A 20953-nucleotide genomic window follows, 5' to 3' on the forward strand; every position below is an offset into this window, starting at 1 on the left:
TCCTTTGGATCAATAACCTTTTTTATCTGATCCAATGAACATGTCAATAACACTTGCAAGCTTCTGAGATTACTAAAAAAAAACAACCTACCCACATATACACAAAGGCTATAGGGTTTCTGATGCTTTGTATGAACAACGTATCAGAAAATGCTTCATTCAGCCTACATCTTCTCTCCACCCCTACTTTTCCACTCTGTGTTGCACTGCTTTCTCTTTATTTTTCATAGCCTTACCCTTAATCATCACACTTTCACACACCTTATCACAGCTTTGTGTCTTTCTCTTCCCTCTCCCACATATCCTCCCATCCTCCTCCTTGTTTCCACAGCTCTGTCTGTCTCCTCATTCCTAACCTGGCATCTCCCTCCTCCTCTCCTTGCCTGTGTCTGACGTCACAGCAACCGCAGTGTAAGATCCAGGGCTTGCTTGACAGTGCCCATCATTCTATCAGCAATGACGGAGACACCCGGACAGCACTAGAGGAGGTGAAGTGGGGGTAAAGATGTAGCAGAAAGGGACTGTGCCACACCCACATTGCTGTGATGTGTATGGTTGATGCACAGTTAAGGCTATCAGCAATCTGTGGGCAAGGTCGGCTTTAGGCTGCAGCATTTTTTAATGATGTGACTCACTCTGGCATGGTGCAGCAAACTGAGCATGCAAGCAATGCAAGAGGGTTAGAATGAACAGAAGAGTGGCATACTGACGTGTCACAGGGCAGAGGCAAAACAAAAAGGGGTTAGGGGAAGAGAGAGACTGAGGGAAGGATATGTGAGGTGAAAGAGATTTTGTGGGAAAGGACAGACTAACTTTTCACTGTATGAGTCAGTGGCAAAAGAAGATAGCATAGAGGAAATTCAGTGGAGGAAATGAGTAATGAACTGATGTGTAAGTCTAATAAGCAAGGAGATAATTGGTGCCTCAGAAAGGAGGCAATGCAACATGTGTTTTCATACACAGTCTCGTTATTTTCCCTTTATATATATATATTTTTTTTGGGGGGGATTTATGTAGTCTCTCGTGCAAAATTTTCAGCTCCAACATAAAAGCACTTGCTCCCGTCATGCATGAATCATCTCCCAGTTAAGAGCTTATCATTTTCTTCTGATGCCAGTTAAGCCTGAATTCCACTAACTAAAGAAGTTGACAGATTATTGTCCCCTAAAGGCCAATTTGTACTAATATGAGGTGTGTGTTTGTGGTCGGGGGAAAAATGGGTTGGTGGGTTTATGGGAGATGGAGGCTTGGAGGCTGTAATAAAAAGAACAGTATGCTGTAATGTCTTACTTTTCAGTGGTATAGTTATGATGACTGTACCATTGTGAGAACAGCTTGTGTACTCATTGCACTAGAGCCATCTTGTGGAGTAATCGTGCAATAGCACTATGTTCTAACGTAAATCGTCAATGAAACAGTTTCAGGTCAGTTTCAAAGTTATTAAAGCCGTGACAACTGGACTGCAAGCCAGTAATTCATTTCACCAAACAAAACAGTAATTTACCACGTGTTTAATTTTGCATTTTGCATTTAGCTCTTTTGCTAATGACACATGTTTAAAAGGGCAGATGAGACATTCACAATAACCAGACAATAAACATCAACGTGGACTTTGGTGATCAGCCGTTTCGTTTGCGATTAAGTGTCTGATGGTGCTCCTGTTTCATCTGACATTACGATAAGTACTGTTGTGAATCGTGACTGCTTGATTCGTGTGCAAAAACGGATGAACGCAACGAGAACGAAACTAATGAATGAATGGAACAAAACGTCGTGTGCCTACGTCATCCATTCCTCTGCGGAAGGATATCTTCAGTAAGAGCTATAGTTCCGGGATCTGGAACTACTTCTCAGGATGGAAAGGAAGAAAATGGTGTAAGGATACAAAGCAGCTACACGTCGCTAGCAGGTGCAAAGCGTAGGGAAATGAAAATATCGGGCGAAAGATGGCATAGCATATGGTGTCCTCCCTTTTCCACCGAAAGAAGACACGTCTGCCTCAGTACATAACCTTGTGCTTTAAGTCGAGAAATGTCACGGTAAGTTATGCGAGCAGACTATTGGTCCACCGTTTTATGTCACTGTTAGCTAAAGGCGAAAGGTAGCATGAATGGCTAACAGCTGACAACTGAGTTAATACGTTACAGTAGTGTATGAGACGGACGTTAGGAGTTCCATAAATTCGTGTGCATAGCGTGTGCATCAGATTGCACATTTTGTGTAGTAAAATCTGTACGTAAATGTAACTGCATTCCGCCAAATAAGTTAGCATTTAAAAATTTAGTATTACTCATTTTGTAGTCTTTTTACTTGGACCTGACGTCAGCTTGGAGGTTGACGTAACGTTAATTGAGCAAATATTGAACATTAAGATTTATGTCGGATCTTCACGTGGTATATACACATTTGCATGCAAATATCCAGAACTTTAATAAGATCTCAAGTGATATTTTGTTTTATCACGCTTGAGTCTAATAAACGATGCTAGCATAACGTTAGCTTTTCCAAATCCTGGTCATCTGACTCGTTTAACGGTAGCCCCTTTAAAGCTGATGAATGCTGCCGTGTTTGTCTTTAAACGTACTGCTATGCTCCGTGTTCTCTAACTAAAAACACAAAATGTGGGTGACGGATCACTTGTTGCTATAGGTAATTTATTGTCTAATTGCTGGTTACAAGTAAATCTTTGGTTATCATGAGACGGAATTGATGTTATGATGCTCCTTTGCCTTGCAACAGGTTGATTTGCATGGGTTTCCCCAATGTCTAAAGGAAATTGTTCCTGTTCACTACAGTGGCACGTTTCTCTGTGTGTAACTGGGACTGTGAATACATATATGTGACGCATAAATGTGTGTGTGTATGAAAGAGAGTGAGAGGAAAAGACAATGACCTGCTTAAGAGAATGAAGAACTCTGTCTGTCATTATTCCGCCTTAGAATAAAAATAATAACCTCAGAGCATGAGGCAGTTAATTGTCTCCCATACATAGCTGTGTTCACAAGAAGGGAACCTGAGTCACCACTATTGTATTTGCTGTGAAGAATAATTGGAGAAGTTGTTCAGGAAGTGGTGGGTGGAGGGCATGGGCAGGCCGACAGAAAAACACACTTAAGAGTTAGGTAAAAAAAAAAAAATCAGAATTTTCTCCCCACTTGTAAGAGGAAGAGTGTCGCCATTCACACACACACACACACACACACAAACACACAAACACTTGCCCAATCTGTGTAGCAGGATGTTACTACTTGCTTAGCTTGCAGCAGGGTGTTGACTGGTGTGTGCAAACACAGGTGAGCCCAGCCACGCCTCAGTAAAAGATTTTCTTGTGTTCAGATTAATATGGGGAAAAAACTGACTGGATCTGTATCAATATTAATATACACCCAGACAGGTCTTCTGCTAAGCATCAGAAGTGTTTTGATGTTTTCACTGTGTTTCATCCTGACTGTAACTAGATTATTGTACCAGAGAATGTGCTTCCATGTAGTTGACGGCAATAACTGTAACAAGTGGACGTAGGTCTTCCATTAGGTTTTTCCAGTTGATAGGCTTTTACTGTACCCTCAGTTTGTTTCACCGCCAGTGATGATTGTTGACTTATCCCTGCAGAAGTGGTTGCTCTCCCTGCAGTTTCTCAGCTCGTGTTTGACCATTGCGGGAAAGCCGGAAACAAAGGTTTGGATTGTTTTGTGACATGGCATATTTTGTTTTTATGATTTTTGAGAAAATTTGCCATATTAAAGGAGTCACATACATATGAAAAAAATGATATACCGTATATAAAATCATTTATTTTTTAACTGATTCACAGGTGATACTGTACATTGATGTAAATACTGATATTGGAAATTTCGAAAAGTAGGACATCCTCACATTTGACTAACCTGCAAGTGGTATTTTTAATTTTAAAAAAATGACTTAAACAGTTGATGATTATACCCTATGTTGAATGGTGAATCGATTCATCAACAAATCATAGCTTCATGTTCAAATTTTGTTTCCTTCTGCAGTAGAGTTAGATGTCAGTATCTGCAACAGTTTGCAGTAGGTCTTTCAGTTGTGTTGGTTTTCTTGGTAGGTGATTAAACTGTCAGTGTTCTTGTAAGGGAGCAGCTTCAAAATCCCAGTGCTCCCTGAGCAACACACAGAGCTAGCCTGAAAGTACTTGGCCACCCTCCAAACCTCAAATTGATTTCTCATCTCTCTTAAGTCCTAAATCCCTCTTCGGATGCCGCAAGCCTGCTGCTGGAATGAATCATTCTGGCAGGGGGTTTGCATGCTTGTGAGCCTCTTTTGCAGGTTATGGTTGTTGTGTCTGCCTTGTGTATGTTTTTGTGTGGTTTATCAATGCTTACATTCCAAACAGTAGCCCGTCTCAGGATAGTTATAATTATCCAAACCCCCTCCTCAGCTCCCCCTTAATTCATGAAGAATCTTGGCCTTGGGAGGGAATCTAGGCACACTTGGGTTTCCAAGTTCCATTTTATTAGTTCTTTGTAAATAGATAGATGCAGATAGATCAGTACTGATGGAATATTATTGTGTGTATCGTTGGTGTGGTGCATTGCTTGAAATTTACTCAGAGCTCTGTTATTTCACCTTTGACCTTGGTTGCTGCTGATATTTTTTAACTCTGGATTTTTCAATGCTGTATCAAAATGTTTAAATTGAAAATCAGGTCGTGGCTTTGAAATCGAAAGTCAAATCCAATTGTGACAGTATCACTAGTAAGTAGTCTCTTTGAATTTGCAGTTTTGTTCTCAAGGAACATTTCCTCATTTGTCTTGTTTTCTCCAGGAAATGTTCTGTCTCAAAATAGTGTGTGTACACACACACACACACACACACACACACACACACACACACACACACACAAAGGGAAGTAATTAGCCTCTGGTAAGTGCAGCAGTCATATGGCTTTGAGAAGAGACCAGAATGCCTTCTTTCTCTTCCTCTCTCACTTACTGTTCTGTACTGCACTGCAGAACCTCTTCCTTCAGTAATGCTTGAAAAAGGAACTTTGCTTTGTTACAGGATCGTTAAGGTACTTGCATCATTTTTTTGTAAAGCGACAAAGATATACTGTAATAAGCTGAAAACAATGACAGGGAAAGTAGACTGATGGACTTAATTGCAGTTATAAAAAACTTTTACAACAAGAGTGGTGCTATAAGTGTCTCACATTCAACTTCAAACCCACTGAGCACTGACATCTGAAGCACTTTGGAGTTCAGTGTCTTTGTCCAGGATGCTTTCTCTTGCAGGTAGGACGATCCTAAAATTGACCCACTAACCATTTCTCTTCCTCTCTTTGTCCTTTTTACAGAGTGAGTGCTAGCTGTTGAACTTTCTCCAGAGTGACTGTGGTGTTTGCATATAAAAAGCTATTCACTCTACTACCATCAATATGTCAGGTAAGGATTTTAGGAATTTGGTTTTCAACATAAATGTGAAATATGGATGATTTGAAAAGTGGTTTTGTTTATTTCTCTTTGTCTGTGAGACATTTTTGTCTTCAGAATTTCTGGATCACGTTTTATAAGAGGAATGGTTGCTTTCCTCATTAGTTTGGATATATTTTGATTTTCAGTTGTGGTTTCAACTACTTTGTTATTCTCAAACTTCCCTGATAGCATGTATCGTAGTTTATTTTAAGTACAGTTTCTGTCTTTGTTTTAGGTACCTATACACCAGCCCCTGGTGGGCCATTCTCTGCTCTCACCCCAAGCATGTGGCCCCAGGACATTTTGGCCAAGTATCATCAGGTGAGGATGTGACTTCATATGTTGTGTGCAAACTTCACAAGTATGTCTGTGGTTTTGATGACAATGATTGGATAATGACAACAGTATTTAGTAATGAGAAAAAAAATCCTTTTGTAACCAACATGGCAGAAACTTTGTCCTCAAGTTACACCAGTGTCTCCACTATTTACTCAAGTTGAAATGCTCAGAAAAACTGCTCTGGCAGAGTGTTTCACAGTCACCTTTTCTGTACCAATGAAATGCATGTTGGTTGTTTGTGTCTTTAGAAAGATCCAGCAGAACAGCCTGAACTCCAGTATGATGAGTTTGGCTTCAAAGTGGACACTGAAGGTAATGCCTTTACTTACACGGACAGATGCGCGCATATACACATACACCAGTTTCTTCTCTACTCACTCCATTTTTCCCACACTGATAAAATTCCTGAATATCAGTCAAGAAATATAAAAGGGAAATATTAGGTCAGAATCTCAGGGTTATGACTAACTCAGTAGCTCTTTTGCCCCTCAGACACCTCCCGATGTTCTTTCCCTTTATTTCCACCTCTCTATCACACTTGATTACATTACTATCAATATTCAATATATCAATATTGTAGCCTCCTGCATTCAACACGTGTCAAGGTGCATATTAATGCTAGTATTGTGGTTAGAGAGAGTACAAACACTGCGTAACCATGATATATTACACTCTTTTCACTCAGATGGTGGGAAATCCAGGTCCTGGCTGGGCACCGAAGGCTCACCCCACCGTGAAGACCCCCAGCAGCGTTTGCGCTGGCAAGCCCACTTGGAGTTCACTCACAACCACACAGTGGGTGACCTGACCTGGGAGCTCATTGATCCCATCCTCCCACGCTCTGACCGTCTCCGTTCCCTGGTGCTAGGTGGCATACCTCACAGCATGAGGCCACAGGTAAGTAGACTTTTTGCCTGAGATAACTCGTTTCTGAAAAAAACTTTTCAGTTTTTACATTTATTAGTTTATCAGCATAGCTAAAACAAAAAAAATACAGGTTTCATGAGTTTCAGATGTTTTGTCTGTTAGCTATGGATGCGTTTGTCTGGAGCACTGCAGAAGAAGAGAACCTCAGAGATCTCTTACAGAGAGATCATTAAGAACAGTTCCAATGATGACACCACCACAGCTAAACAGGTAAAATTCCTCACTATTGTAGATGTAAACACTATATAGTGTATAGTATAGTACTTCTTGTGAACATGCATCAATAATTATTAATTGGCTAATATCTGGAACAAAATATCTAAAGGAAATAAAGAATCTTCATTGCCATATTTATGTATTGTATAGTGCATAGCCGTTAATCACCAGTAATTTATTTCCTCACTAGGACACAGGTGAATAGACTGATAAAGTAGGTGATGAATCAAGCACTGCCATTATGGTTCACAGGTTGTGCTTAAGAGTCAGAGATAACTTTGAGTCACAGTTAATTAAAATAGATAACAAGGTCCTCATTTTAACAAAGATGAATTTGAGGTCCAGTCTCTCCTGCTGCTCGTTGTAATCATGATTGGATTGTTCCTTGTTAACCTCTGTCTCCAGATAGAGAAGGACCTGTTACGGACTATGCCAACCAATGCGTGTTTCAGTAGTTTGACCAGTGTTGGAGTGCCGAGGCTGAGACGGGTACTGAGGAGCCTGGCCTGGCTCTACCCAGACATTGGGTACTGCCAGGGCACTGGCATGGTGAGAACACATATTGAACCTGCTGTAACCACAGAGATGTACATTGATCCAGTCAGCTGACTGAGCACATATGTAAATGCCCACATACACACACACACACACACAAATCGTCAGATTTACATCATCCATTTTGCTCTTTTCTTTCTCATTACCTTTTCTGATCTTCATTGCTGCTTTTGTTTCTTCCCCACACCCATGTCTTGATCCCTCTCAGGTGGTTTCCTGTCTGCTGCTTTTTCTTGAAGAGGAAGATGTGCTCTGGATGATGTGTGCCCTGATTGAAGACCTCCTTCCTCCATCCTACTTCTCCTCCACTCTGTTGGGTGTCCAAACGGACCAGAGGGTTCTCCGCCAGCTCATTGTTCAGTACCTGCCTGCCCTTGACCGCCTCCTGCAGGAACATGACATAGGTGAGTATGTATGGGTCAGAGAGGCAACATGAGCATTCGGTGATCATTGGATTAGCTACCACCTTCTGTCTACTGCCGTGCATTAATAAAAAGATTTGTAACATAAAACTGACAAATTCTGCTGGTGAATTCCCAACCAGTTAACGTGTCAAATGAGTATAAACTGTATACAGTATGTAACCCCTTTTTTCTTATGCTTCTTATACATCCAGAGTTGTCGCTGATCACACTTCATTGGTTCCTGACATCATTTGCCAGTGTGGTGGACATCCGCTTGCTTCTTAGGATATGGGATCTGCTCTTCTACCAGGGCTCATTGGTTCTTTTCCAGGTCACACTGGGCATGCTCAAAATCAAGGTATTTGCACTACATTACCTATTAGTGACTCACAGATACAGTTTACTTTGTACAGAGATGATTATTGTATTGTATTGTATATTGTATTGGCATTTTGATTTTCTTGAACAGAATATAATGATGTTCATTGTTACCGCAATTAATGCCAACAGACATTGTGCACTGCTACAGCTAAAAGCTATCCTGCACCAGCTATTCACCGGCCAGTCCTACTGCAGACAAAAACTGTAGTTGCTAGTGTTAATCCTTGTGTAATTTACTTACCGACCCCAGGAGGAGGAGCTTGTATCATCGGAGAACTCTGCGTCTATTTTCAACACTCTGTCAGACTTGCCAAGCCAGTTGAGAGATGGGCCTGCAGTTCTTGGGGAAGCTATGAGGCTAGCAGGGACATTATCCCAGGAAACACTGGAAGCCCACAGACATAAGCATCTAGCCTACATCTTAAATGAACAGACGCAGCTCAACAACGGAAACAACACAACGCTCAACAGCAATCTTAACAAGGTCAGTCACTGTATTTTTTGCAAAGTTTGTGTACTGTGTGTGTACTGAAATATCTTTTTTTTGCTTAGGATTAAGGAGTGTCTGTGTGTGTGTGTGTGTGTGTGTGTGTGTGTGTGTGTGTGTGTGATGATTTGTCCTTATTATTCAAAAACAAATGCAATAAACAATTGATTTATCCTACCATTGTATATGTGCAGGTGGTGAGGAGACAGTCCCTGCGCAGGAAGTCCACCCTGAGCTCCCTGTTGTTTGGGGAAGATGAGGCTGAGGCCTTGAAGTCCAAGAACATTAAGCAGACAGAGCTGGTGGCAGCCCTGCGAGAGGCCATTGCCCGCACTGCAGAGCACTTCCACTGTCTGGACCCTCATCACTCCAACACTGTGAGTTCACATAATGCAGCACAAGAACAGTGTGGTTTTTGTCCTGATGTGGACTATGAATCGGCCAAAATAAAAAGAGCATTTAGAGAGGTATTCTTTCATTTTCAGCCATGTCATACTATAACACCATCTGTTTTGTCTGCATTTTGACCTGACTTCTCCCATCTTGTCTCTCTAGGACCTGACTCCTGACTACTCCATGGAAAGCCACCAGCGAGATCATGAAAATTTTCTTGTGGTGTCTCGCAACCGGCGGAGACGAGCAAAGGCTTTGCTGGACTTCGAGCGACACGATGACGATGAACTTGGCTTCAGGAAGAATGATATCATCACTGTGAGTCATGACTGACACTGAAAAGCAAGTAAACAAACAAAACACTGGTTCTCTGCTGCCACACTATGCTACATATCCCCTTATCTCTGATTCCTCTTTTATAGATTGTCTCACAGAAGGATGAACACTGTTGGGTTGGAGAGCTCAATGGCCTTAGAGGTCTGTGCTTTCATCACACTCAGTCTTTAAGACCCACTGTTTTATCTTGATAATTCATTTTTCTCTGTTGTTTTTCTTGCACCTCATTTGACGTGCATTTTCTGTGGCTTTCTGTAACAGGTTGGTTTCCGGCTAAGTTTGTGGAGATACTAGATGAAAGAAGCAAAGAGGTATTGAAGCAGATCATCCTCAGCTTAATAAAACAGACGTTTTTTATGATGACTTTTATTTCCTTAAATATTTAATATACATATGATTTTTGTCAGTTTTTGTCTTTGTCTCCTCACATTCCCCTTCCACTGTCCTGATTATGAATTCATAGTGTTTTAAACAGTGATTGTTGCTTTTGTGTCTGTCCCCAGTACTCATTAGCAGGCGATGACTCTGTGACAGAGGCAGTGACAGACCTAGTCAGGGGCACACTTTGTCCGGCCCTGAAGGCCATATTTCAGCATGGTCTCAAGAAACCATCTATTCTGGGAGGACCTTGTCATCCTTGGTTATTCATAGAAGAGGTAGCAGATTTTTTTTATTATTATTCCAAATGGCATCATTGTGCACACAGTTCTTATATCAGATTCACCATTAATCTGCTTTTCTCTCAGGCGGCCAGTAGGGAGGTAGAGAGGGACTTCAACTCTGTCTACTCCAGACTGGTGCTGTGTAAAACCTACAGGTATAACAGTCATTGTGTTTTCATTTGTTTTGTCAAACCCGCTGATAACATGAGGGCACAACATGGGTGTCTGCGTTATAATCTGTGGAAGCAAAAACAACAAATCATAAAAATAAATGAATGAATAAATTTCACATTGGCATTTTGAGGTCTACATCACTTACTGGATGCCTTAAGTCTGCGTTGTAAGCTACTAACAGCTCATTCTCTTTTGGTATTTACCAGGTTAGATGAAGATGGGAAGGTACTAACACCGGAGGAGCTGCTATACAGAGTAAGTAAGCATTTAATTAATATAATAACAGACTGGGATCCAGCTGTGTGGGCTCAGTCAGGCCTAATGTTTGTAATTTTTAATTCTCTTAATTCTTAAATCCAGTATGTAGGAATGAATGTTATTAGGAGTTACATGAGCGCCCTCTGTGTTTTCTTACCAGGCAGTGCAGTCAGTCAACATGACCCACGACGTAGCACACGCTCAGATGGATATCAAGTTCAGGTCTCTTGTCTGCGTCGGTCTCAAGTGAGCTTTCAAGTCTGACACACACACACACACACACACAATTGAAATCATCACATTCTCTCTATACAAAGTATTTTAACATGTCTCTGTCCCACCAGTGAGCAGGTGCTGCACCTGTGGCTGGAGGTGTTGTGCTCCAGCATGGCTGCTGTAGAAAAATGGTATCACCCATGGTCATTCCTTCGCAGTCCTGGATGGGTACAGATCAAGTGTGAGCTCAGGTAAGAAACAGTTTACTGGTAATAGTTAAACAAGACAGGCTGCTTACAAACTCGGTGCTGAATTCCTGAAGTTGGCTTTAATGTACTGTGTCTTATCCACTTACTAGCTTATACATTTACCATACATACAGTTATGGAATCGTTTGAAAATATCACTTAAAATTAAATTAAAATGTTTTAAGAGCAAAAATTGCACGAAAGGTAAGTTGTGTGTAAATATGGACAGCTGATCTGACCAGCGACACAAATAATGATCAGTATACTGTTGTTGTCTTCTCAGGGTCTTATCAAAGTTTGCCTTCAGCTTGTCCCAAGATTGTGAATTACCTGACAAGAAAGAGGTGAGCCAAGCAGATTATCACAGTATCCCCTTATAGTGCAGCAGTAAGCAAGTCTTACTATTCAGAGACCACATAGCGCTAGTCAGGGGAGGAAAAACATGCTGACTTTATGTTTCAGAAATTGGCTGTTCTGAAAGCAGAAGCTATGGATGTGCTGATTCAGCATCACCTCTTTAGTTGGGACCTCTAGGTAACATGTCACATATGAGACTGTAGATGCCGTAGTTTAGTCATTAGTTTACTTATCTGCTGTTTCAAGATTGTTACCTTGTTACAAAGTCAGCCTAATATGTATTTGTCTTCTTCACCAAAACCTACACACCTTTTTATTTAATCATTTCAAAGTGAGGTCAAATGAGGAATGCGATTAACTCTGTTGCAGCTACACCTTGCTTCAAGTTGCTTATGCCCATAGTACTTTTGATTATTATTTTCCACTGCCTTTAGGTTCATCAGGTTACAAATGTTAATCAACATTTACCCGCTCTTTGGTAGGCATAGTGGCTTCAGTAGTCATCCTTTGGCAAAAGCCTGTTGTTCTCTTTATGTTCAAATTGTAAAGCACCTCAAGCCAGACTTCAGTCAGTCATGTCAACAAGTTTTTTGCGTGTAATGGAACTGCACAGTCTTGTGTAGTGTTGCTTTTGTCTTTAGTAGAAAGCTTTCCACATTCTCTTTTTTTTCCCCCCAGGAGAAGGAACAGAGACCACTGAAAGAAGGAGTGCAGGACATGTTGGTGAAACATCATCTCTTCAGCTGGGACATTGATGGCTGAACACAGCAAAAAATGAAAAAAAAATGGCTGAATTCTATCCTTTCCTGTGTGTCTGTGTGAATTTGATGTCGCTCTTCACTTGTTTCTTACAGACTGTAAATTAGACGCAGTCATCTGCTACAGTAGGTGACTATTTTACAGACCATATTTGTGACATCACCTTTCGGCGCTGGACGGTGGTGACACCCTGATAATCATTCTGAGTCATAAAGGTCTTTCACCATGTGTGTGCTGAAGCATGTGTGCATTAAGGTGCATACTTTATTTTAATTCAGACCCCCTGTGTACGAGGTTGCACTACACAGTGAAAACTTTATGCACAAGTAAAACGCTCCTGTGGTGCAGAATAGTCTTTACCTATGGGAAATCAGCACTCAGTGTGTCTGTCTTCAGTACTCACTGCTCTGCGATTCAGCTTTTCATAGCTAACTGAGTGTATTTTTTTGTGCCACAGTGAGCTGTACGGTCTGTTCTCTCACATTGGTGTGTGTAAAATACAGCCACCAGTCATCACCACGGCAAACACTGGACCTTTTAGCATGGTCTCAAATTCTGCATTAGCCTGTAAATACCCAAATGTTAAGGCCAAAATAGTACATTCCTTAAAATGGAGCTGTGAAGTTCCAAAGAGAAATGCTTACCTTCGTATCATAATTTCCCAGAATATTTAATGAAATACTAATGTTGCACATGCCGCGCAAAGCCTTTTCAAATTGTAATACAGGACTGTGGGTATGTGTGCTACCTTAACAGTGGTAGTGAACAGTTGGCTCTTGTATGACATAATCGAGCGAATAAGTACTTTTTGTGTTACAATCCACAGTGAAATAAATGTTACATTTAATTTATAATGTTTTTTTGTATATAAAGTAAACACAACTGTTGCTTGTAACTGAATGTGCCCTTGCAAGTTAAAGCAGTTCAACATCAGACTTTATCAGTCTTAGTGGACACACTGATTTGCAAACTGACTACTAGTTCTGACCTGAAACTCCATATAAATTAGAAAAGAGGAAGATGTTTGTTTATTTTGTTATTCTGTTTGTTTATTCTGTTAATCTTTGTTGATTGAGGTGGCTTGAATATGGGGATGAAGGTTGGTATGTTGACCAAACTGAATTTGTTTGAGTATTTTGCAAAGCACAGGATTTTTTTTTTTTCGTTAATGCAAATTAAGTTTAAGTTTTATCAGGATAGTCTTTGCAAAAATCTTGTTTTAGTTGCTATTCCTGCCAAGCTCATTACATCTTGCATGTGTTAAGTTGAAACTGTTGTATAATTTCAGTTGAGAATTTTTTAAGACTTATATTTAACTTTCTCACCTGCAGAAAGCACAATCAACTTCTTGTTTTACATGATTGTAGCTATTGTAGCCTGTATAAATGGCATTATATTGTTTTGATTTACAATCAAAATACACCACAATATTTTTCTGTCTAGTGTCTTCTCAAAGATAATCCAGCCACTGGTTGCCACTCTCCAATTTCGTTCTGTGGAACTGATAGGAGTGTGAGCACACAACACTGCTTGGCTTAAATAACTTCCAGTATATTGAAGAAAAAGAACATGATAAACAAACTGAAAACCCATTCAAATATACTTACTCACTAATAAATAAATTGCACAGTATTTTATTATGTAATGAGGAAAGCCAACGGGAAAAAAGATGCTAAAAAGTTCAGTAAAGCTTGTTTATTAATGGTCGGTTTTAGCAAGAAAGTGTGTTCAAAATGTCACAACAGCAACAGGCCATAAAGCATGGGGTACCAGAGTCACAAGTAGCACTGCAAGTACTGCATGTCTTAAAATCATGAGCAAATGTTGAGTGATAGGATTATGTGATGTATTTGTTTGTACTAACACTATTGGAATAAGGGTTATAATCATGACTGACTGACCGTGGAAACATGATACTACTGAATCTAAGAGTGCAAGTGAGAACAGGCTGAAAGATATAAGACCATCCAAGACTCTATGTTCTGCATGTATGCCAAATAAATAACTGACAGTTATAAAATGCAACAGCTTATATTTTCAATATATCCAGAACTGGAAATCACTATGTGTCCTCTGCTACATCCATTTATGATTTGCATACATTTTGTACAATGGCATCTTCCCAATCAGAGCACAACTAACAGCTAGTTTACATACGCAGTATAAATAGTACAGTAAATGTTTTTCATTGCAAGTACACAGGGAATGTATGGGGGACTTTCATTTGTAGCTGCTCATAGTGGTATTGGACCCTTGTTTTGGGTTTAGCCTCTTTCCCTGCCACTGGCATTGAGCCAGAAGACTGAATTGTAGATTTTATAGACGCATGAAATACAGATACAGTTAAACATCATCCTGAATGAGGCCAACCTCAAAATCACACCGACTTTCATCAGCCAAACCATTTAAAATAGTAAAGGCAGCTGACATTAAAATCTATAAAGGGTATATCCCTTTGTGTTCCCTTTAAGAAAAAACAACTGTAGGACTGGTGTAAAAAAGGCAAGGCGTAATAAGAGTGAAGTGTCTTGCTCCAAACATGGTTTGTGGAATGAAGACACTTGGTGGAGTGAAAGCAGAGAGGGAGATAAACGGGACAAGAAGGCAGCTCAGCAGCTTCCTATTCCTGACGAGGAGGGAGCTGCTGTGGAGTTGGCGCTGATGTTCTGGCCTTTTCCTTTGTGCCTCTGGCCACCCCTTCTCCTTCCACCTCCCCCAGACTTTGGCTGCAAGGAGGAAAGGAACAAAAACACTCAGTAAGGCTCCTCCAAACTCACATGTGCATTTGATGTATTTAATATTGCAAGTGGTATTAGGCAGCCATAAAACAAAAACACGACGAGAAAACATTAACTCAGAATGCATCTAGAAACATGATTGCCAGGCTATGAACTCAACCAGTTTGCTAAATGAAAACACATTTTCTCACCGTCCAAGGTCTCCAATGCTGTTGTTAATTTTGAATTGACCCATTTTACCTTGTTCTCTTTGTTGCCCTCCTTTATTTGAGGGTCTTCATCTCCCTCTCCCTTAGAAAGCCAGCCACGCAAGCAAAGTAGAGAGAAACAAAGAATGTAAAGAAGTGATGTGGCATGACAGTTAAAAGTTTTGAAATAAGACAAAATCAAAACAGAGCATATTGATTGGTGTGGGGGAACAAGGCAAACAAGAAAGAGAAGGACACAGCAGTTAACAAGTTAGAAAAGAGCAGCGGTTTTAGTGCAAGTAGAAAGAGGCAGGAAATCCAAAGAAAGGTAAGATTGCTACCACATTAAATAACTCTTTGTAAAGTAACATCTTTCATCCACTTGTATTCTCACAGGTTGTGTCGAATTCGGGCCAGCTGACTGTGCTATCGTTGGGCCGTCTTCACCAGCTGCCGTCGTGCCGTCCTCTTTTCGGAGGGGTGCCTTCTTTGTAGACTGCATTTTGATTTGTGGAGGTTTGGAATTTGATGGCATATTATTGGTGGACTGCAACAGCTGAAAAGAATGAGTCAATATTTGAGTCTTGTGATTTAAAAAGTGCATTACAACAGCAAATCCTACACGTCACAGTCTGGAGTTCCCTCAGGAGAAGGTATGTTTCACAAGTAAGTAAAGTAATTAAAACCAATGCATGTCCAAATAATGAAATTGAAAAGCCTGTTTGTACCATGTGGGAACTGGTCTTCAGCTTTACAGATTTCCTTTGATAGAAATTACAGATATCATCCGTAAAATTATTCCATTTAACTATAGTAAAGGGAAGAATCAGTACTGTGCCCTCTGGTATTGATCATGTTAACCATAACCCAGGGTAAATATAAGTTCTGATGCTCCAGAAGGCTCACTAACCTTGGTGATGGTACCAACAGCCTTGGTACGACCCTCCCTGAACACCAGTCTCTGGTCACAGTGCAGGTACTCAGGGGTTTTGATGAAGCGAAAGTGGACTGAAGCTTTGTCCCCTGTCCGTAAGCAGTCTCTGTTCATTGACAAGATGGTGGCTGTCTGCCTTATGCTGCCACAGTGGACTGAGTGATAGGTGAGGACAGATGATGGAAAAATGAGTTTCAGCATTGAGAGCACCAATGGTCAGCATGCTAGTCCTATTTCTATCAAACGTGATCACTGTGTACCACTTAAACTTATAACCATTTAAACATGCTTCCAAAGAACATGCACTTTATTTCCAACTTCTTGACACTTTTCCAGGTTGTTACCCACCCATGGCCTGGTATCTGGGGGATATCGTAGTGGGATGATGCAGCACTAAGATCTCAGCCTCAAACTCCCAAGTGGCCTGTGGACACAGCCTCGGAGAAACCATCACCATGCCTTTTCTTATGGACGAACGCTTGATCTTTACACAGAGCCGTTTGATGGGGGTAAAGAAAACAGAGGACACAGACAGAGGAGCAAAGTTGTTTTTCAGCATAGTGTACTATCATTTCTCTGGATCATTTCTCAAGAAGACGTGGCAGAATGGTGTGATAAGAAAGATCGAAGAAACCTCTTGACACACACACACAACTATGTAGTCTACCCCCCCCCCCCCCCCCAATGCTTTTGTTTTTACCTTTTTGAGAGCAAATGAGGCAGTCTGGCCACCTCTGACCTCCTTCACAGGCATTCTCTTGCGATGGATTGATTTGACAGCAATGGGAATGAAGCTGCCTAAGGGGTCCGGCCCCAGTAGCATTGTATCATTCAGGCGAATGAGTCCACGTAAAGTAGTTCCTGATACTACTGTTCCCACTCCCTGAGACATAAACACAGCACAGCAGGGGTTTTAATAGCATTCGACAGCTACTGTTCTGTGTGATGTGAGGTTTGTAGCACGATACTAGAGTCTGTCATTGGTCAGAGTACCGGCACAGAGTAGGTGTCGTCTATCTGAAACTCAGCTGGCTGGTCATCTCGGTAGGAAGTCCTGGAGGAGAGCAGATTGAGGAACATCTTGAGCAGGTCCATGTTCTCTCCAGTCACGTTGGAAATCTGAAAGATGGGGCACATCCTGGGGACACACAACACACACCACAGAGGTTACATGGAAGCATTTTTAATCTGAATCTGAATCTGTCTGGGACAGACTTAGCACCTCTCTGAACTGAAGTTTGAAGCTGTGACTATGACATCATCCTTGTTCTGTACGAGGACGGGGATCTTCCTACAGCCAGGAGACTTCAGTAACCTCTGCAGCAGCTTCAGTGTCTCTATCATGAGCAAAGAGCACAACAATTGTAGCACATCAGCACACACAATTTTGAAACTTTTCTGAAAAAAATAACATCACAGTGACTGAGAAAGCTCTTCCTATTGTTGTATTTTCACATGTAAGAGAGAAATATAGTTGAGGATGGCTATGAACGGGACTCCAGAAGACTGACCTTGCAGGATGTTGGCTGGACACATGTCTATCTTGGTTACCACTACAAACACAGGCACATTCAGGGCTAAGGCCAGACCCAGGTGCTCTTTGGTCATCCCTACGATACCTGCGTTACTGCCCACCTGGTGAGGCCGGGATACAAAGAAAAAATGTGTTTGTATTTTAATCAAAGAAATGAAGATATATATATATATGATAAAACATTTTCTATTTTCCCTCTTCAGACCATGAGCATGCAGAAGTCAGGCAGGTGTCCAGTCATCCCAAACACAGTGGTCTTGAGGTATTTCTCATGGCCAGCCAGGTCTATGAAGGTTATGACCTTGGACGACTTCTCACAGATTTTGGTCCAGTCCAGGCTTCCTCCATGACTGTCTGGTTTGTTCACCACCTGGGGGCAGACAGAGAGTGGCAGAGTTATAGCCAGAGTATTCACACTATCTCCACCTCCATGTGCCCCCTCTCAGCAAGGTCATATAAAACATCCTATCAGTGCCATGTGTTGAATGTAGCTTGCACCCTTATATAGTAAGAAAGTTGACATTTCCATCTCTTTCCTTGCTGTTGTCAGTTTCTGATGATGAAAATTGCTGACACTTTAACAACAACTATTCTTTCAGAAGCATGGGAGCCATTAGACTTCCCTGCTCTGCCACTTCTCCACCCCTCACCTGTCCCTCCTGGTCAAACCCCAAGATATCGTTGCCCACACTGCTGGTCCTGCCACTCTCCATCTCGTGCTTGTGTCTGAAGAGCTTCTGGCGGGCAAAGCCCCTGCCATTGTCCAGCTCTCCATGCGTTAACACGCCCAGCAGAGTACTCTTACCAGCATCCACATTACCCACAACTGCAACCCTGAAGGATTGAGAAGTAACAAAAGGTCACCAAAACTGTACAAGGAAGGCATAACATTCTAACCGATGACCACTCACCTGACCTCCAGGAAGTCCAGCTCACCCACACGCCGGCGGATCAGATAGTCGCGCACCAAACCGGCAGCTTCATTGCGCTCCCGGAGCGGGATGAGGTCAGCATCCAGCTGCTCACACATAGAGTGCACCGTAGCTACGGAGGCCTCCATATCCTTCTCATCCAGACCCCAGTCACCACCATCTACAACAGAGGTGGAGGAGCAAGAAGAACAACAGCTAATTACACAAATTAACAAGCAGACCCAAGGACATGTCAAAGTGTCTTCTAAAAGGTTTTGGCACAGACTGACTTAAAATGGGAGGGAAGAAGAAAAAGGGAATTAAATTTAAACAGTCCGTTTAAGTGACCACAGCACGTGAACAGTTCGAATTTTTCTCACCTGAGCCCATCCCAACCACATAGATGGTCTCACCACATCCCTCTTCCATCCTGTCCCGGAGCTGACGGAGCAACGAGTCATACTGCTCTCCATTTGGGCTAACAAGTGCCAGCTATTGGGTTCATGCATGAACAGGTGAAGAAAGAAACAGAGAGAAAATTGGGTATTGTTGGAGTTATGACCCTGGCTGGAAGTTTGGTCTACAACAGATGCATAATTAAAGTAAACTCTTTTATCCACTGTGTTGCAGTCAACGACGGTCATCAGCTGTTCAAAAGGTGGTGCCGGGAGATATGAGGAGTACACATCAGTTGGTACATTCTTCCTTCAGATGACTCTCATAATCAAAATGTAGTAGAACACAAACCTCCAGGGAATGGCAAGTTCAAAAGCTGCTCTCGAAACACACCAGCTGTCCCTCTTCCCATGAAACACCTCAAACATCTTTCATGTGTACTGCGCTCACATGTAAACCTTGAGGTGTTTATAGATGACCTGAAAAGCTCTGTTATCAGTCCCACAGCAAAACTGCTTCACAGTACTGACTACAAGTAAGCTTAAGTTAATAACATAAGTGAAATACAGTTTCACCCTCTATTACGTATTAAACCAAAAATTTGCAGTTTGACCTTCAAATGTTAACCACTGTATCACCCTATCACCTTAGATTATGCCCACAATTAGGAGGACTACTTACATGTAAATGGTGTATGCTGTGACTTTTTTGGTTTTAAGATTGAAAAAAATAGTTATGATGCTGTTATTAATATCGCAGTATATGTTAAGACCTACATGTACCTGAAGTAAACTGATGCCACAGAATTATATAATGCTTTGATATCATTGGGCCAAAGGTGCAAAGTGTGATTTCACATGAATAATAATTTTCAGAAGTAAATCTAAGTATACTACACAGTTTATTAGAGGCTGACACAAACAGATTAAACTGACAAGAGCCAAAGGTGGACAGCCTCACTGATGCAACCCTTTGCAACATGTTCATGAGGAATACAACACCACTGAAGTGTGCACTCATTGTAATTTGACACTTACGGACCCAAACCTGATTGCCGTCACTCAGACAGGTTTACATCAGTGTAAAACTCTTTGGTAAATCTAGAATATTTTATAGCAACTTTCAATAAATCAAAACAGGTCTGCAGACTGAGACTATTTTCCATCAGCCTGTAAGGAATTTTTGTATTGGGATAACGACAACATGTCAAGTCGATGTTATGATTTTTTTTTTATGAGAGCAATCGTTCTTGGGGCTCTTCCTTGTTTTTGTCAGTTGAAGAGTCACCAGATAAGTGACATGTTTAGCTAGAGATATGCCGTGGCACCATATGGTGCAATGTGCCTCGACTGATGGACTAAGGTTAGATTACGCGCTAAGGCATCCGCTGGGGGCTAGCTTTAGCCACAAATAGCAATTTTATTTAACGTCAGCAAAAGCAACCCCTCGGGACCAGAAAGTCAGTCGTGTATAAAACTGAATAATTTACTAAGGATACTCAGTGGCTATTGCACGAAAGAACCTACAGTGTTTGGTAATTACATAGCTACATGCAAGAAACACGTCATGTGTTTCATTCATTCATTCCCAGGAGCAGCTAACGTTAGCTTGGCAGCGCCTTAACAACTAGGGCCTAGCTTTACCTTGTTGGTGAAGTCAACCCCATGGTCCTCGGGCTCGCCATTTAACATGTCCCCGTCCTCGAAGCACTCGTCCCCGGCGTCGTCTCCGCATCCTCCCCGATCCGGAGCAAAAATACTTGCGGGGACTAAAGCGTCAGCCAGCGGTATGGAGCCTGTGCTTATGGCAGGCTCATGCGCCGCTGCTATTGATGCCATTTCTATGCCAGCCTTGCAGTAATAAATTTCAAGCTGTCCCAAGCTGCTGCGATGACGGCTGGCAACAAAACATACGTACACACTAGACAGAACACCCCGAGCTGTCAGTAAGCTGAGCTACAAATTAGTTTAGTCAACCTGTATAGTATCAATTCTGTTAACGTTACAGTAACATGCTGCTTGTTTACAAACCGTCAGTTCCAGCCATTTAAAAATAAAACTGCCAACACGTAATGAATATTAATAAGGAGGATG

At 41.5% G+C, this 20953-nt stretch overlaps 2 protein-coding genes across 6 annotated transcripts; one reads left to right on the forward strand and one right to left on the reverse strand.

The window, feature by feature from the left end:
- The first annotated feature begins 1817 nt into the window (after positions 1–1817).
- sgsm3 (small G protein signaling modulator 3) lies at positions 1818–14629 on the forward strand. 4 transcript variants are annotated; one of them, XM_046415165.1, is made up of 22 exons: positions 1818–2039; positions 5330–5417; positions 5683–5768; positions 6035–6098; positions 6472–6683; positions 6816–6923; positions 7335–7478; positions 7693–7888; positions 8101–8246; positions 8520–8753; positions 8951–9223; positions 9312–9467; positions 9572–9626; positions 9747–9796; positions 9989–10141; positions 10232–10302; positions 10528–10576; positions 10740–10825; positions 10924–11046; positions 11327–11387; positions 11506–11577; positions 12079–14629. In XM_046415165.1, exons 2-21 carry the CDS (start codon positions 5411–5413, stop codon positions 11575–11577), a joined length of 2346 nt encoding a protein of 781 aa, XP_046271121.1. In that variant the 5' UTR covers positions 1818–2039; positions 5330–5410; the 3' UTR covers positions 12079–14629. The 4 variants fall into 4 exon arrangements, with proteins under 4 accessions (XP_046271121.1, XP_046271120.1, XP_046271119.1 ...); XM_046415164.1 differs by lacking the exon at positions 11506–11577 and adding an exon at positions 3613–3678 and having other exon boundaries at positions 1820–2039; XM_046415163.1 differs by lacking the exon at positions 11506–11577 and having other exon boundaries at positions 1820–2039.
- On the reverse strand, positions 13842–20935 carry gtpbp1 (GTP binding protein 1). Of its 2 annotated transcripts, XM_046415167.1 has the most exons (14): positions 20504–20935; positions 18845–18956; positions 18465–18645; positions 18204–18387; positions 17759–17923; positions 17531–17654; positions 17242–17356; positions 17013–17157; positions 16720–16902; positions 16368–16503; positions 15996–16174; positions 15480–15641; positions 15138–15188; positions 13842–14885 (listed from the first exon to the last, which is right to left on the reverse strand). In XM_046415167.1, exons 1-14 carry the CDS (start codon positions 20696–20698, stop codon positions 14769–14771), a joined length of 2049 nt encoding a protein of 682 aa, XP_046271123.1. In that variant the 5' UTR covers positions 20699–20935; the 3' UTR covers positions 13842–14768. The 2 variants fall into 2 exon arrangements, with proteins under 2 accessions (XP_046271123.1, XP_046271124.1); XM_046415168.1 differs by lacking the exon at positions 15138–15188.
- Positions 20936–20953: the final 18 nt, after the last annotated feature.

Source organism: Scatophagus argus, chromosome 16 (genome assembly GCF_020382885.2).
Source record: "Scatophagus argus isolate fScaArg1 chromosome 16, fScaArg1.pri, whole genome shotgun sequence".
Taxonomy (NCBI): domain Eukaryota; kingdom Metazoa; phylum Chordata; class Actinopteri; family Scatophagidae; genus Scatophagus; species Scatophagus argus.